Source organism: Antechinus flavipes, chromosome 4, assembly GCF_016432865.1.
Source record: "Antechinus flavipes isolate AdamAnt ecotype Samford, QLD, Australia chromosome 4, AdamAnt_v2, whole genome shotgun sequence".
Taxonomy (NCBI): domain Eukaryota; kingdom Metazoa; phylum Chordata; class Mammalia; order Dasyuromorphia; family Dasyuridae; genus Antechinus; species Antechinus flavipes.
The window spans coordinates 132,898,195-132,914,531 of record NC_067401.1 but is presented as its reverse complement, the minus strand read 5'-3'; the positions used below and the strand labels follow the sequence as shown (position 1 = coordinate 132,914,531).

At 34.3% G+C, this 16,337-nt stretch overlaps 1 protein-coding gene across 1 annotated transcript; it reads right to left on the bottom strand.

Moving 5' to 3' along the window:
• Positions 1-438: 438 nt before the first annotated feature.
• KRT12 (keratin 12) lies at positions 439-12,407 on the bottom strand. Its single transcript, XM_051996625.1, has 8 exons — positions 11,787-12,407; positions 9,483-9,565; positions 8,554-8,710; positions 6,577-6,738; positions 6,371-6,496; positions 5,801-6,021; positions 1,718-1,788; positions 439-542 (listed from the first exon to the last, which is right to left on the bottom strand). The coding sequence occupies exons 1-8, from the start codon at positions 12,405-12,407 to the stop codon at positions 439-441; spliced, it is 1,545 nt and encodes a 514-aa protein (XP_051852585.1).
• Positions 12,408-16,337: the final 3,930 nt, after the last annotated feature.

Sequence of the window (16,337 nt, the reverse complement as noted above, 5' to 3'; positions counted from 1 at the left end):
AATAACCAAAGATGAAAATTAGCATTACTTTTAAAAATCAGTTCACAAACTTATATAATGATTTTTCTAAAGAAGTTGCGAATGTTTACCTTTATATAGCTTAAGAAATAACAGCATCAGAGAATTAAACTGTTTCTTCTTCACCTCTTCAACATTCATTCCTCTACTATGTTTCCTAGCTATCAGAAATCTGTGCATTAAAGGACTTCTCTGAATGCTGAAGATTGAAAGGCAACATCCATTTTGTTAAAAGGTCACATTGGCTTCTATTAGTATATTCCTTACCATAAAAGACTAAAAGAAGGCACCAAAGGAGAATAGGAATTATTTTCTTTAAACCTATGGGAAAGGACTGAAAGATACAGAGAATGAATTAGCAATTAAAAACCAAAAGCTTCAGAATGATAATGATTCTTCTTGTGAATTTCTTTTCTTGATTCAAGAGCCAATTTCTTCTTCAATTTCCCGAACTTCCGAAGTAACAACTTTTCCATCCACTACCTCCTGCACAATTGTCTTGATTTTTCTTGTTCTGGTTGGATCTAAAGGCAAAGTGGTAGATTTTTTAAAAATAGAGTAATTGTTTTAAAATGTGCTAAAATATGAAAATTTCTTTTTCAAGTTTGGCCTCTAAAATAAGGTAATAGATAGGACAACCCGTAAAATATAAATTATTGTTAGATTATTCTTATAAGCTATTTTAAAATAAGACTTTATGCCCCAATATATGAATACTCTGATGTAGTTGAACAATAAATTTAATTAAACAAATTTTATTGAGCACCTACTATATATTAGGCAATAGACAAAAATGATCAATTGAGTAGGAAGACAGTAATGGTTAGCAGATACAAAGAAAAGATGAGATGTTGACTAGGTGATAGTACTATTATGGACTGATTTAAAGGCTGTGCTCAAAGAATATTATAATTTTTCTGTATCAAATTAGAAGAATTTCTTCAGGGAGCCTGCACAACTTAATATTTTTAACAATGATTTAGCTAAAAGTATAGATCAAATTTTAGATCCCATAAAGTTGAGAAGAATAACTAATGCATTGGATGACAAAGTCAGGACCTAAAAAAATCTTGGTGAACTTGAAAATTGGGCTGAATCTAATAAAATGAAATATAATCAGTGTGAATATTAAGTCTTACATTTGGATTCACGAAATTGACTTTGCACATATAAAAGAGAGGAAACATGGCTAGACAACAGTTCGTCTGAAAAATATCTAAATTTTTTAAAGCTCAGTATGAATCAATATTATGATATGATATCCAGAAAAGCTTATTTGAATGTATAGTACCTATGTTGAATTTTGCCCTGGTATATCGTATATGACCACATTTCTCTACAACATCTATATAACTTTTTGTGTGTGTCATGGATCTCTTGTGGAAGTATAGTATAGTTTCTAAAGTCACAAAATAGATAAGATTACAAAGGAAATGTATTATATATATATATATATATATATATATATATACATATATATATATAATATGTATTTCTAAAGATACAAAATAGATAAGATTACAAAGGAAATGTATTACATATAAATGCATTATTAAAATGTTAAATAATATGTATGTTATAGCTTAATTTTGTGGTAAGAATAAATGTATCTATGACCTTGTGATGCCAAATTGGTTTCTATGGCTTGGTATTTGATAGTCTTAGATTTTGAAGTAGAATTTACAGGGAATTTACCTACCTTTCGAAGAATCAATTGACTGTGCTTGAGAATTGGATTCTGGCACAGTTAAACTTTCAATAGCACCATTCCTACATGGAAAAGAGGAACAATAATTGTCAATTCATATTTTCTAGGATCAAGTGTCATGCCTCTGATATGCATGCAATCTCTGTAGTATTAAGTTTTACTTTCATAAAATGGGTGTATATCATATCTGTAATATTTTCCTTATGGGGTAGCTGTCATGATTAAATGAATTACACATAAAGCAGTTCATAATCCTTAAAGTGCTATGGAAAGGCAAAAATATATATATATATATATATATATCAAAGACAAAACTATTGCTGATTTTGTGAGACAGCTCAGTGATTCCAAGACCCTTAAATGTTCTCTGTACCCAATATTTCAGGCAGCTTATAGCCCAGTACACAAGATTTCCCCAGAAATATACACAACAAAGAGAAATGCAGAAACACAATATAACTGGCTATTAGAGTTATATATAAATAATTCAAGGCATCTTTACAAGGCTACCTCAGAAATTCCTTGATTGTATATGGTGCCTCAGGCAACTTAGAATGGGAAACAGCCTGGGACCTGGCCTCTGACCTATCACATACACCTGCTCCTGGCCCACAGCTCAAATGCTTTGGCTTCTTTAGCAGGCTCACACATACTCAGGATCAATATGTAATTTGAAGTTAAGGGGCAATTATCCATAATGGACTAACCAAATGGTGATAGTGTCTTTTTTCTCTTGTTTGAGGATGTTATAGTTTAATGTTATGGCTCAAGAGATTGTACCTTTTCCTCACTAAATCCAGCCTAAAACAATAAGGATACCAATACTGAAAAAATTAACTCAGTTAATTAAGCACTTATCTTCACCCTGGAACTGCAACCAGAACTCCTTATGGGCAATAGAGCCATCAATCAGTACCAATTTCACCCAGTGCCAGCAAAGGGTTCTCTGTGATCTCTTTCTGACCAATTGTCTGACTCCGTTATGGTTTCTGGCCTAAGAGCTTCTGAGGTTACTATTGTTGTAGCTATGTTGTTGCTGATTCCAAGGCCTACTGCTGATATAGCTCCTGAACTCCAAACTAGCTCCCATCCTGTTGTCACAGATCTCACCTGCCAATATACTAAACTGTCTTAGTCTGGAAAAACATCTCATTCTGATTTTTTGTTGGCTCTGCTGCTTCAAAATTTGATTTGAAGAATCACTTAAAGTTGTTTGGAGGATGATATTAGGAGAGTTCAGCTAGATTGTTGTCTGTACTGTGGCATCTTGGCTTTGCCTTCTTATTTGCTAACAGAATCTATTATAGGCTCAGAAATGAACTAATTCAATTGAGAAAATCTCATACTAACTGCTCTGTGAAAAGTAATTTGGTCACAATTCTCCCAAACCATCTACTAAGACAGAAAAATTATACATCAGCGGAGGGTGTCCCTACATATGGAACCACAGCTCCTTGACATGTTGAAATATGTGAGTGACCTAACATTAAAAATGAAAAATGAGGTCATGTTCATCTGAATAATATCATACATTTTGTAGTAAACTCCCTGAAAAAAATATGAATGTAATGTTTAAATATGGATTTTCATGCAATCACAGAAAAGCTTTTTTGTAGTTGGATAAAAAAATTGCCAATTTTTTATTTTTTGGCCTTTCTTTATATCTAGGCTTTACACTTGAGTTCACAGTGTCTAGCACATCATAGGTACTTAATAAATGCTAATTAATTTTAAAAAATCTTCCAGGAATTCTCAGGTCAAGGAGAAAAAGTTGCAAGAACTAGAAAGAAATCATTCAAATATTTTTGACCCATAGTTAGGATTACACAAAATTTAGCAGCTTCCACATTAAAGGAGAGGAGGGATTAGAATATAATATTACAGAAGGCAAAAGAGAATTACAACCAAGAATCACATGCTTAGCAAAACAGTACAATCCTTCAGGGAGGAAATGGATATTTAATGAAATAGAAGACTTTCAAGTCCTCCTAATGAAAATATCAGAACAGAGTAGTCATTCAAACTTAAGACTCAAGGGCAGCATAAAAAAATAAATCAGGAAAAAAAAAACCTTAAAGAACTCATGGGAGATGATGCATGTATTGTTAAGAATGTAAAGTTTTTAAGAACTTTATCATTATAAGCCAATTAGGAGTTCATATAGACAGATACTATGGGTGTGAATTATGTTGAGATGATGTCTCTCTCTCCCCTGTCCTTCCCCACAAAATAAAAGGGTAAGAAAAGGGGGTACACTGGGAGAATGGGGGAAAGAGAGGTAGAATGGGGAAAGTTTTCAAATATTAAGAAAACATGCAAAGAACTTTTAGAGGGGGAAATGAAAGGATGGGCAATACCTCTTTTTAAATCAGAATTGGTTCAAAGAAAGAATTATATATACACTCTTAGGCATAGAAATATATCTTATCAAAATTAGTTATAGACAAAGATCTCATACTATATCCCATAGTAAATCATCCCAATGAATAGCATGGTTTAGACATAAAGGGTAATATCATAAGCAAATTAGAGAAGCATGGAAAATTTTATCTGTCAGATCTATGGATAAAGAAAGATTTATGACCAAACAAGAGATAAAAAGGATCATGGGATATGAAATGAATAATTTTTATTACATTATATTTAAAAGTTTTTGCATAAACAAACTGATTAGAAGGAAAGCAGGAAAGTTGGAGGGGGGGATTAGGAACAGGATCTCAAAGAAGTTCCTCTGATAAATGTCTTATTTTTCAAATATATTGAGAACAGAGTCAAATTTTTTAGAAAATGAATCATTCTTCAATTGATAAATGGTTAAAGAATGTAAACCAATTCTTTTTGGAAAGAGAAATCAAATTTATCCATAGTAATATGAAAAAAGTTCAAATCACTATTGATTAAAGAAATACAAATTAAAACAATTCTGAAGTACCACCTATCACTTATCATAAATGACAAATACTGGAGAGGATGAGGGAAAATATATCCACTAATAACTTATTGGTGAAGTTGTAAATTAGTCCAATCATTCTGGAGAACAATTTGGAACTATGCCAAAGGGCTGTAAAACTGCATAGTCTTTGTTCCAGCAATACTACCACTAGGACTATACTCCAAAGAGATTTTTTTAAAAAACCCAAAAAACTATGTACAAAATATTAATAGAGGCTTTTTTTTTTTTTTTTTGGTGGCAAAGAATTGGACATTAAGGGAATGCTTTCAATTGGGGAATAACTGAACAAATTATAGCTTGATTTTGATGGAGTAACATTGTGCTATAAGAAATGATGGGAGGGGGGAGGTGTTTCCAAAAAAGAAAACAATAAAACATGATAAGAACTATGTAACTAATACAAAATAAAGTGGAAAAAAAAAAACCAAGAGATCATTATACATAGCAATAACAAAGTTGAAATGATGATCAACCGTGAAAACTTGGTTACTTTGATGGATACAATAAGCCAAGACAATTCCAAAAGACTCATGATGAAAAAAATGCTATATAACTTCAGAGAGGGAACTGATGAATTCTGACTGCAAATAGAAGAATAGTTTTCTTGATTTCTTAATTGTATTTTTCTTTGTTTTCTATGTAATATGGAAATAAATCTTGCATGATTTTATATGTACAATTGATATGATTTTGCTTGTCTTTTCAGTAGAAGGGGGAGTGGTGGGAGGAAGAGAATTTGTATCTCAAAATTTAAAAAGAAAAGAATATCAAAAAGGAATAAATAATAATTTTTTAAAATCCTTAATGCTAAATAGAATATTTTCTCTACTTGAAGGAAAAGACCATATGCACAAATTGGGGACCATAATAGCACCCATGCTTCAGGGTAAAATACTTTTTTTTGATAAAATACTTTGCTAATCTTAAAGCACTCTATAAATATTACCTATTAATAAATGTTTGTTGACTGATAGATGTAGTTTGTACAAAACATGCACGGATAAGAAGTACTTTAATGTAACATTATGATTTCTTTTCACATTCTAGCAGAAATCTTAATGTCCTCACTGATGAACCAATATATTGAAAATGTACTTTTCCATTTCAAATTTCTTACTTACCCTTCACCTTCTCCCTCCAACAGACGCCGGTAAGTCTCAATCTCCATCTCCAGCCGGGTCTTGATGTTTAAGAGTTGTTCATACTCTGCATTCTGACGCTCCATATCACTCCTCACCTGGCAAAGCTGGGCCTCCAGATTGCCAATTTGGAGCTGGATCTGGGAGAGCTGATTGCAGTAACCACTTTCTGTTTCAGCTAATGTATCTTCAAAGGACTTTCTCTGCATATCAATAAAGAGTGATGGTAATTCAATGATGAGGAAGGGGAAAGAGGCTTTAGAGTAGAATAACCGGGTTTGTATGCAAAGTTCTTTTTGTTTTGTTATCTTTTTTTTTTTTTTAACTTAGAATATTGCATAGAAATCAGAGAATTGAGAGCTGAAAGGAGCCGAACTCATTTAGTTCAACACTTTCATTTTACAATGGAGAAACTGACGCCAAGAGAACTGAAGATCATATAAGTGGTAAAACTTGAATTCAGGTCCCCTGGCTCTACAATCAATGTTTCCTTTCTATCCATCCCATTGCCCTCTTTGTTAGAAACATCATTCCCAAGTATTTTTCCATTACCATAGCAAGCTGAGATTGGAGCTCAATTTCTAAACTTTGGAGCATGCGCTTCAAGTCAGTTATTTCGCTCTTGCTCGTCTGAAGCTGTTCGGTGTTGCTGCTGATCTCCTTCTTGAGTTCTCCACTCTGAAATAGAAGAAGGTACCAAGCCAACCTATGGAAAAGCTGCAGTTCATTTGTCAAGGTGACACTTTGCCTCTACTTACTTTTTCGACGAACCAAGCTTCGGCTTCCTTGCGATTCTGCTCGGCAATAGCTTCGTATTGCTCTCTCATGTCATTCAGGAGTTTGGTTAAGTTGATTCCTGGAGCAGCATCCATCTCCACACTAACTTGGCCGGGTCCCCCAGCCTGGATAGCTTGAAGTTCCTAAGAACAGCAAGAAAGAATAACACATGTATGGATTTTCTCCTGAATTTTTCCTTTTTTTTTTTTTTTTTTTTTTTTGTAACCCCAGAACTTAGTCAGTTAGTGGACACATAATAGGTAGTTTGTTGGATTGAGTGACCACATATGTGTCAGGAATATTTTTCCTGGTTAACTTAACGTAACATGGTTCATTATCATCACCATTTAGATAGCGCTTTAGGCTTATGTGTTCTCAGATTCATAGGATATCAAAAGTGTTATTTATTTAAATCTGCAACTAAAGCCCAGAGAGGCATGGGACAAGATCACATGTGGAATAAGGCCTAATCAGGATTTGAAATTCTGAGTCTAAATCCAGCACTCTTTCCATTGCCTTTCCTTAAATGAAGTTGGACTTCTCTAGGATTTGAACCCATGAATCCTTGAAACCTTAAACAATAATCTTGCCTCTAGAACATTTGGTTTTCTTTAAAGTATCATCTTTTTTTTGGTGGGGATTCATATTTTATTTTTTAAATTTAGAGCTAAACAGAGTTTTAGAAATAATTTCATTCCACCCCAGAAATAGGACTGCCAGCCAACAGAGAATGGTTATCTAATAATTGTTAGCATTTTATAGCACCTACTATGTGTTTAATAATTGAATATCAATGCACCTAATTGGATTTGCTTAACAATTACTTCTAAATCTCAATGCCTATTTTATGTGATTCTTTCTACATTTCAGTGAATCCACTCCAAAACCCCATAAGTACTTTTTGTCAGTTCCTTCCATTTCACTTTTTCTTTCCTTCTTCCCTCTTCAAAATAAATATTTATCAAGCACCAGCTGTGTGCCATTGTACTTATAAACCATTTCATTTACTAGAGGGGCTGAAAGGGGTGAGAAATGAAATTACTAGGGAGTAGTGGATAAAGCCCTGAATTTGAAGTCAGAAGGACCTAAGTTCAAAGTCTACCTTAAACATTTATTAATGATATATGTGACGCCCCCCCCTCCCCCATCAAGTCACTTAATAGGCATCGAAAACACAGTAGAAAGCTTTTCAGGCCTCTGTTGAAGACAAGAATCTTTTAAGTGGTAGGGGAAGTTGGGGGCACAATGAATAAAAGGCTAGGCTCAGAATCTGGAAATGCCGAATTCAAGTCCAGCCTCAGACATTTATTTACTGCTATGTGACCTTGAGCACATAACTTAGTCTCTTTTTGCCTCAGTTTCCTTATCCATAAAATAAAGATAATAGCAATCTCAACTGCCCAAGGTTGTTTTGAAGACAATATTTTTTGCTTTAATTGCTTTAAGACAATTTTTTTAAAACAGTGCTTATATAGTGCCTGGCACATGGTAGGTGCTATAAAATACTAGCAATTATTAGATACCATTCTCTGTTAATAAGCAGTTCTATTTATGGGATTGAATGAAATTATTTCTAAGGCACTGTTCAGCCCTAAAATTCTATGGCTTTGTGTTCATTCTCTTTTTAGAAAAGAATGACAGTATCAGAACCACTAAACTGATTTTATTAACCCATTGTCAAAGTGAAAATTAAGAAAAAGACACTAATAAATGTACCAATTGCAGCCAGGGATTCCATTCTTTTTTCTTTATATGTGAATCTGTTTTTCCTTTATAAGCAAACTTTATCACCGCTCCCACCTCCCCCACCCCCAGTCCCAGCCCCAACCAAACAAACCTCCCAGAAGTCAATAAAAGAAGACCCCTTCATTCTTCTCCTAACTAACTTAATAAGAATGTAAATTGAAGTGGTTGAGAAAGAGAGGAGGAAGAACATGGAGGTGACAGATGTCCCTCACCTCTTCATGGTTCTTCTTAAGAAAAGCCAGCTCTTCCATCAGGCTTTCAATCTGCATCTCCAAGTCAGCTCTGGCCAAGGTCAATTCATCCAGCACTTTGCGGAGGCCATTGATATCAGCTTCAACATTTTGACGTAGGGCCTGCTCATTTTCATACCTTAAAAGCAAATAACAGTATGTTTTAGGGGATCAAAAATAAGACACCAAAAACTCAAAACCCACCTGAAGAAATCATTTGTTTCAGGCATTAATTAGCATGAGTATTTTGGATGACAATCCATCTCAGGATTGAGAAGCAAGATGACCTAAGACATAGTGAGCTACCCTTGGAGAAACAAAGGTTTAAATTTAGGCTTTGTCTCAGTTAGCTGTATGGTTTAAAGCAAGTCATTAAGTTTTTAGTGTCCTTAGAAATTCTTTAAATCTCCAAATTACTGATGGATTGTTGATAAGGGGGAGTTTCTGCACTGAAAATTCCCTATCATGAAAACCCCCTTACATATTTAGGTTAAATTTCAAGTGGAAAAAAAGGATCACTATTTAATATGATATCATATTTCCTGTAATAATCTACCTCTACTCCTGTTTTTTTGCTCCCACAGATATTTGGCTACTTCATGGGAAGGAAAGGGAAGAAGAAGGGAAATGAATGAAAGAAAAGTCTTCTGTATATTAGGTATATTCCTGTGTGGTGAACTTCTGATGTAGATTTAGATGTAGATATAGATATAGATGTAGTGTAGATGTTCATGGGTGTGGCAACATGAATAAATTGCTATATGCATTGTAGGAAGGGAATTACTGACATGATTTAATGGCAGATACACTTTTATGTTGAAATATGGTAAGTTCTGTTCATTATAAATAAAAAAAAAAGGAAGGATTAAGTAATAAAATGTTATTGCTGAATCTGCTAGGCTTGGACTTACTTCATCCTGAAATCATCAGCTGCCAGTCTTGCATTATCAATCTGCAAAATGAGTCGGGCATTCTCGATTGTAGCTGAAATAATCTGAAAAAGTACAGAAAAAAATATTTTCAAAAGCACTGAGGGATAGGCTGAGGAATTCTTTTATAACTGCCCGGAGATATAGTAATAAATGATATCATTTTAGATTCTGCCAGATTTTCAATTTGCTTATTTAAAAAAAAAATCATATGCTAAGAAAAACCCTCCCTCTTTCCTTCTTCCTTCCTTTGCCTCTTCTCCCCCTCCCCCTCCTTCCTTCTTTCCTTTCCTCTTACATTCCTGCTTTTCTTCCTTCCTAAGGATTATAGACTTTGGAGATGAGAGCAGAGATATATTGAAATCAGCTCAAAAAGCTGGCACTATTATGAAATTTTCTATCTTGTTGACGGTCTTAACCAGAAATGTCTCATTGTTGCAGGCTGCAAGACAATAGAAAACTCCTTCATGGGGCTGGAATCAGACTAAAAATTGAAAATGTTTAACAAAATAAATAAAAACTACAAACTGATACAGATAATGCTAATTTGTGATTTTTCTAAGGGAATATGAAGACTACAGAAATCCATTTCTTTCTTTTTCTTTTCTTTTCTTTTCTTTTCTTCCTTCCTTCCTTCCTTCCTTCCTTTCTTTCTTTCTTTCTTTCTTTCTTTCTTTCTTTCTTTCTTTCTTCTTTCTTTCTTTCTTTCTTTCTTTCTTTTCTTTTCTTTCTTTCTTTCTTTCTTTCTTTCTTTCTTTCTTTTTGACTCCACTAGTGGAGATTTAAGAAATAAAATTAAAAGTTAAACTTTTTTTTTTTTAAAGTATGTATAATTCTAGAAACTCCCATCCCAATTGTTAAGCCTTTACTATCACACATCTATAATGTTCTCTAAATAGCTTTGGAGATTAGAAGGAATGCAATTGAAGGTACAGGGAATGAAGTCATCACCAAATTGTGGGCCTGGTTACTTTTCAGTAATTCATTTGTTTTTTAATTATATTTAACTTTTCATGAACCCATTTGGGGTTTTCTTGGTAGAGATGCTTGGTCATTGCGTTCTCCAGCTCATTTTATAGATGAGGAAACTGAGGCAAATAGAGTTAAGTAACTTATGCAGAATCACACAATGAATAAGTGTGTGAGACTGAATTTGAACTCAGGTCTTACTGACTCCAGCTCCTGAACTCTAGCCATTGTACCATTTAGCTGTTCCCCTCTTGATTATAGGCTAATGATAATGATAATGGGCATTTATTTAGTACTCTAAGGTTTGCAAAACATTCTACATCTTTTATTTCATTTGAGTCTCCCCAAACCCCCGACTAGAAAGTACTTTCAACTTCTTAAATTAAACCAGGATTAGAACTTAGGTTCTAAACCAAATTCATGGTTTTCTCACTACATTAGGTTGCTTCTCAAGTTAAGCTAGAAATCGTATAGTACAATTCTTATAAATTACTGCTGAGGAAATGAAAACTATCAAGTTTCAGTGGCATGCCCAATGTCACATAGGGAGTAAGTTGTATCTATCAAATTGAACACTGTTTTCTCTGACTCAAAAGAAATACATAGAATGTAAATTTCTTGAGGTTAGGTACCATTTTCATTTTTGCTTTTTTTGTAACCCTAAAACCTAGCACAGTCCATGATGCATAGTAGATGATGAATAAATTATTTCTTGAATTAAATAGACACTAACAAGGGTAATTAGGTAGTGGATAGAATGCCAGACTTGGAGTCAAGATTCATCTTTCTGGATTGACATCTGATCTCAGACACTTCCTAGCTGTATAATCCTGGGTGAGTCTACTTAACCCTGTTTGCCTCATTTTCCTCATCTGCAAAATGAACCAGAGAAGGAAATGACAAACCACTCCAGAATTTTTCCCAGTTGTTGAGCCATTTTCTATTGTGAATCACCCTTCATGAACCCATTTGAGAAATCCTAAATGGAATAATGAAAAGTCAGACACAGCTGAACAAGAATAACAACAACATGCGTTTTGAAAATAAAAAAACTTTATCAAAAATAAAAATAAAATAAAAAGAATAACAGCAGCAATAACAGAAACAAGAAGAAACTATCAATCTTTATCATTTGAAGAATATTGCAAGTAAATTAATTATGTTGAACACATATCACAGTTTAGTAAAAGGTTAAAATGAAAACTGAATTATTTCAGTCTTTCATTTATAAGTCCACGTCAGGAGTCAGATTAAAATTACATGGGCTCTGGATAGCCACTATTACTATAAATGTTGCAATAGCAAAAATATTCTTACCTTATTCTTAAGATCTTCTATTAATGGGTAATATTTTTCATAATCATTTCCTGATGCAGAGTCTCCAGTCACACGTGTTTCATACCAGTCTCGAATTTTGTTCTCCAGATCAGTGTTTGCTTCCTCTAGAGCCCGGACTTTAGCCAGGTAGGAAGCCAATCTGTCATTAAGGTTTTGCATGGTTTCCTTTTCTGATCCAGAAAGAAGGACTCCATCATTACTACATGGAATACCCATTGAGCCACTGCCCAGTCCTCCTCCATAACCACTCCCCAGTCCTGCTCCATAGCCACTGCCCAATCCTGCTCCATAACCACTGCCTAGTCCTGCTCCATAACCATTGCCCAGTCCTGCTCCATAACCACTGCCCAGTCCTGCTCCATAACCACTGCCCAGTCCTCCTCCAAAGGCACTCCTGGAGGTGCTCCCAAAGCCACAACTGGAACCAAACATAGACGCAACACTAAAACCACCCCCAGAGCTTGCTCCAGAGCCAAAAATGTTTCCACCAAAGCCCCCTCCACTACTGGTGCTAGACAACCGGCTGAGCCGGCGACCTCCCACCCCACTGCGAGAAGAAGCCTGTTGGGAGGTCCCAGAATTGTAGACAGAGAGAGACATGGTATCAATGCAGAGATTGCTAAGACTGCAAAATGCAGAAGCAAAGGGGCAAAATACACCAAGATGAGTAGCCTTTTATATCTAATCAAGTAGGTGTTTCAGTTGTCAAGTCCAAACCTGCACACAACAATAAAAATTCAACCTTTCATTTTTCTTTTGTCAGCTGAGCATCCCCTGACCAAGGTAAATCATATGTGCAGTTGGAAATTGTTTATTGGTGCAAAAATAAGGATGCCTATTAGGTATTTGTTTGGCAAAGAAGAGTTTGGGAGGGGTAGAGTTTGCTTGTCAAAAGGCATCCCTTCACCCTAATAGAGACAATGTGTTGTTTTGATAATATCACTAAAGCCTATTTCTCATTCCCATTTACAACCTGCCCTCTTCCTAGTATTCATCTTCCACTTTGCTTCCCTATAAATATTCTAGGATCCAGTGACTCCTCAAAGTCCACCTTCTGCAAGAAGCCTTTCACAATTTTCCCCAAACTGCTAGTTCCTTCTTTTCCATACTGTCTTCCATCTACTCTGTGTATATATCTTGGATGTACTTTGACATTTTTCCATTATTGTGCCCATTTTAATTTTAAATTTAATTGGGTTCCTCCTTGAAACAGGGATTTTTTTCCCCTTGTTTTTCTTCTTTTAAAAAATTTCTCAATAGCATTTTATTTTTCCAATTATATGTAAAGGTAGTTTTTGACTTTCATTTTTGAAAGATTAAGTTCCAATTTTTTCTCTCTTCCTCTCTTCCCTTTTCACTCCTCAAGACAGCAAACAATCTGATATAGGTTACGCATACACAATCATTTTAAACATATTTCCATATCAGTCATGTTGAGGAAAAAACAGAACAAAAGGGGAAAACCAAAAATGAAAATAATAAGCTTTGACCTTCATTCAGTGTTCATAGTTCTTAATTTTGATAAGGATGGTATTTTTCCATCACACGTCTATTAGAATTGTCTTGGATCACTATGTTGCTGAAGAAAACTAATTCTATCATAGTTGATCATCACACAATGTTGCTGTTATTGTGTACAATATTCCCCTAGTTCTCTTTACTTCATTTAGCATCAGTTCATGTTAGTCTTTCCAAATTTTTCTGAAATCTGCATGGTCATCATTTCTTATAGAAGAATAGTATTTCATTACATTCATATACCACAATTTATTCAGCTATTCCCCAATTAATGGGCAAAGGATTATTTTTTAAAGTCCATCTTTTTATTTTCAGCATTTAAGAAAATGCTCACACATTTAAAGAGCTAAATGCTTGATGATCTACTCGATGATCTAAGCATAGCTTATTTTATATGGTAAATAGGAATTTAATATGCAATTTTTAAATGAATGAATGAATGTATAGTGTACAAAGGAAATGAGCTATTGAATGTTTTGAAGTAACTTGAATTTGTGTCAGGATGAAATAGTCAACTTTAAATCAAGCCAAAATATATTTATTAAGTATCTAGTGTATGTCAGACATTGTTCTAAGATCTGGGGATAAAAAGAAAAGTAAAACATTTCATGCTATCAGGAAGTTTACAAATGAACCTAAACCTGTACTTGGTGTTCTTTCCAAAACTTGACCATCCTTAACTTCCCAATTTATGTTAATTGCATAGATTATAATTCTAATAACTTAATTTCAAAATTTTGTAGTGATCTTTGATCTTCTCTTTCACCGCAAATACTTCCATAATGTCTCTCAATCCTTTTCCTATCTCTTTACTTCCATTGTTCCCCAAAACAATTAAGTTCATATATTCTACAACCAGCAAGACCAGGTAGCTGATTCCTAAAGTTGACATAGCATCTCTTGCCTCCATATATTTTTAACCAGTGGGATGCATCACTTGCCATTAGCCATGTGTTATTTACAATAAGAATCAAGTGCTAGGGAAAGCCACTCCATTTAGCACTAGGGAGAACTCTGGGAAAATACTCACCAAGTTCCATGATTCCCATATGATTGTAGAACTCTATCCCCTAATTCTGTCCCATTTATGGATGACACACTCAGTCAATAGTTTAAAGTGGGGGCCCTTCTGCTAAGGACCATTTGGATATTTATAATATCATTTGTGGATCATACAAAATTATCAACTTAGAGAATTCAAGCATTTGGAGGTTGTTGTATCCAGCTTTCAATTCATCATCTCCTGCTGTTGTCTTAGCAAATTATTTTATGATTCACATAAGGCCCTCAGGCCAAATATTCCCTACCCCTGGTCTAAAGGATATGGTCAGTGTGAGTTTATCCAATTTGAAGAGGAACAAGGATGAACTACAACAGCAACAACAGTCTCCAATCAGTACAGCTTTTAAGTTCTATCTTAGCAGAAACATTCTTCTCTAATATGGCAGTATTTCACTGAATCCTAGTTAGGAATAGGGGCACAATGGAGTTGGCCACATAGAAAAACACACTTGATGTATAAAGTTTTTACCCATAGGTATAGAATCAATTAAATAAATATATCAATTTATTGTACCAAATCAAATAAAATAATGATTTCATGGCTATACTCAGTTTCTTCCAGATTTTGGCCTTCCATGAGCTAGAAATCTTAGTCTAGCTAAATGATTTTCTAAATTTGTTTCTGTCATAACTCACAAGAGATCACAGTCACATTATTGGAGAGTTAGGAACTCAGAGTAATTTGTCTTCATGATGCAGAGAGAAGGTCTTTTGGATACTTTCCTTCTCAGTCTTGAATGCTTCCTTCTAATCATTTCTCTAATCTCTTGTATTTCATTGTTCTGGTGACTTGGGTTTTGCCCAGAGGAAGAAGAATCTTTTGATAGGAGGCTAGTAAATTAACCATATCAAGGTCTTTCATGACCTGATCATCATCTTGGTTTCTTTGCCTTTTTTCTTTTTTGTTCTGGTTTTCCTACTGGTTAAGAATGATAATTCTTTGTTTATTCAGTTTGGCAACTGAATTTGTTTTTTTAAATAATTTTTTATTTTTCAGAATACATGCATGGATAGTTATCAACATTTATCTTTGCAAAATCTTGTGTTCCAATTTTTTCTCCATCCTTCCTCACCTCTCCTAGATGGCAAATAATCCATTACAGGTTATACATGTGCAATTCTTCCAAACATTTTCCCACATTTATCATGTTTAAACAACTAAATTTGGCCAGTTTCCCTTCCCTTCACTACTGCAGTAGTCAAGGCAAGAAAAGCTTAGGAAGTTTAGCCATCTCCAATTCCTGGAATCTACTTTCTCCTTTTCCTAAGCTGCTAAAGCCCTTCTCTTCCTTCAAAGCTCAGCTCATACATATGAAATTTCCCTTGATTTTCCCTAATGGAAATATTGCATCTCAGCCTCAAATCTGTCTCCATCATTCTATCATGTATTATTATACTTTATGTCTTCAAAGAAATTTATGACTAGAGAATAAATTAGACTTATACCAAGTAAAGAACAACACAAGTGTATTGCTTTTATGAGTTAGTTGTAGCCTTGTGCCAAAGACTTAGAAAACCCATGGCATAATGAATAAACTTTTTGTGGAAAACTTATGGAAGGAAAAGTGTTCACAGAATGGTTAGGCATTTGAAGGAGTATCCACATCACTCTCATAATAGTTCCATTTGACTATTGAATATTTGAGTTTATGCATAAAATACATAAGTATTTTTCAAAGGAAAATACAAAAATTTGGCCCCATTTTTCAATATGTGTACAGGTGCGTGCATACATCCATATGCATGTACCAAAGATGCATATGTGAATATTTGCACATATACATACAAATACATTTGAGATTAACATTTTGCATTCTGCTTCTGAAATTATTTGACTTGACAGCACTTATTTTCCCTTAATCCTTAGTGGTTTTAAATATGTTTTCACAGATTCATTTAACTTTAATAAAGATGACACCATAGACATTTTGATGAAAATTTGTTCTGAAT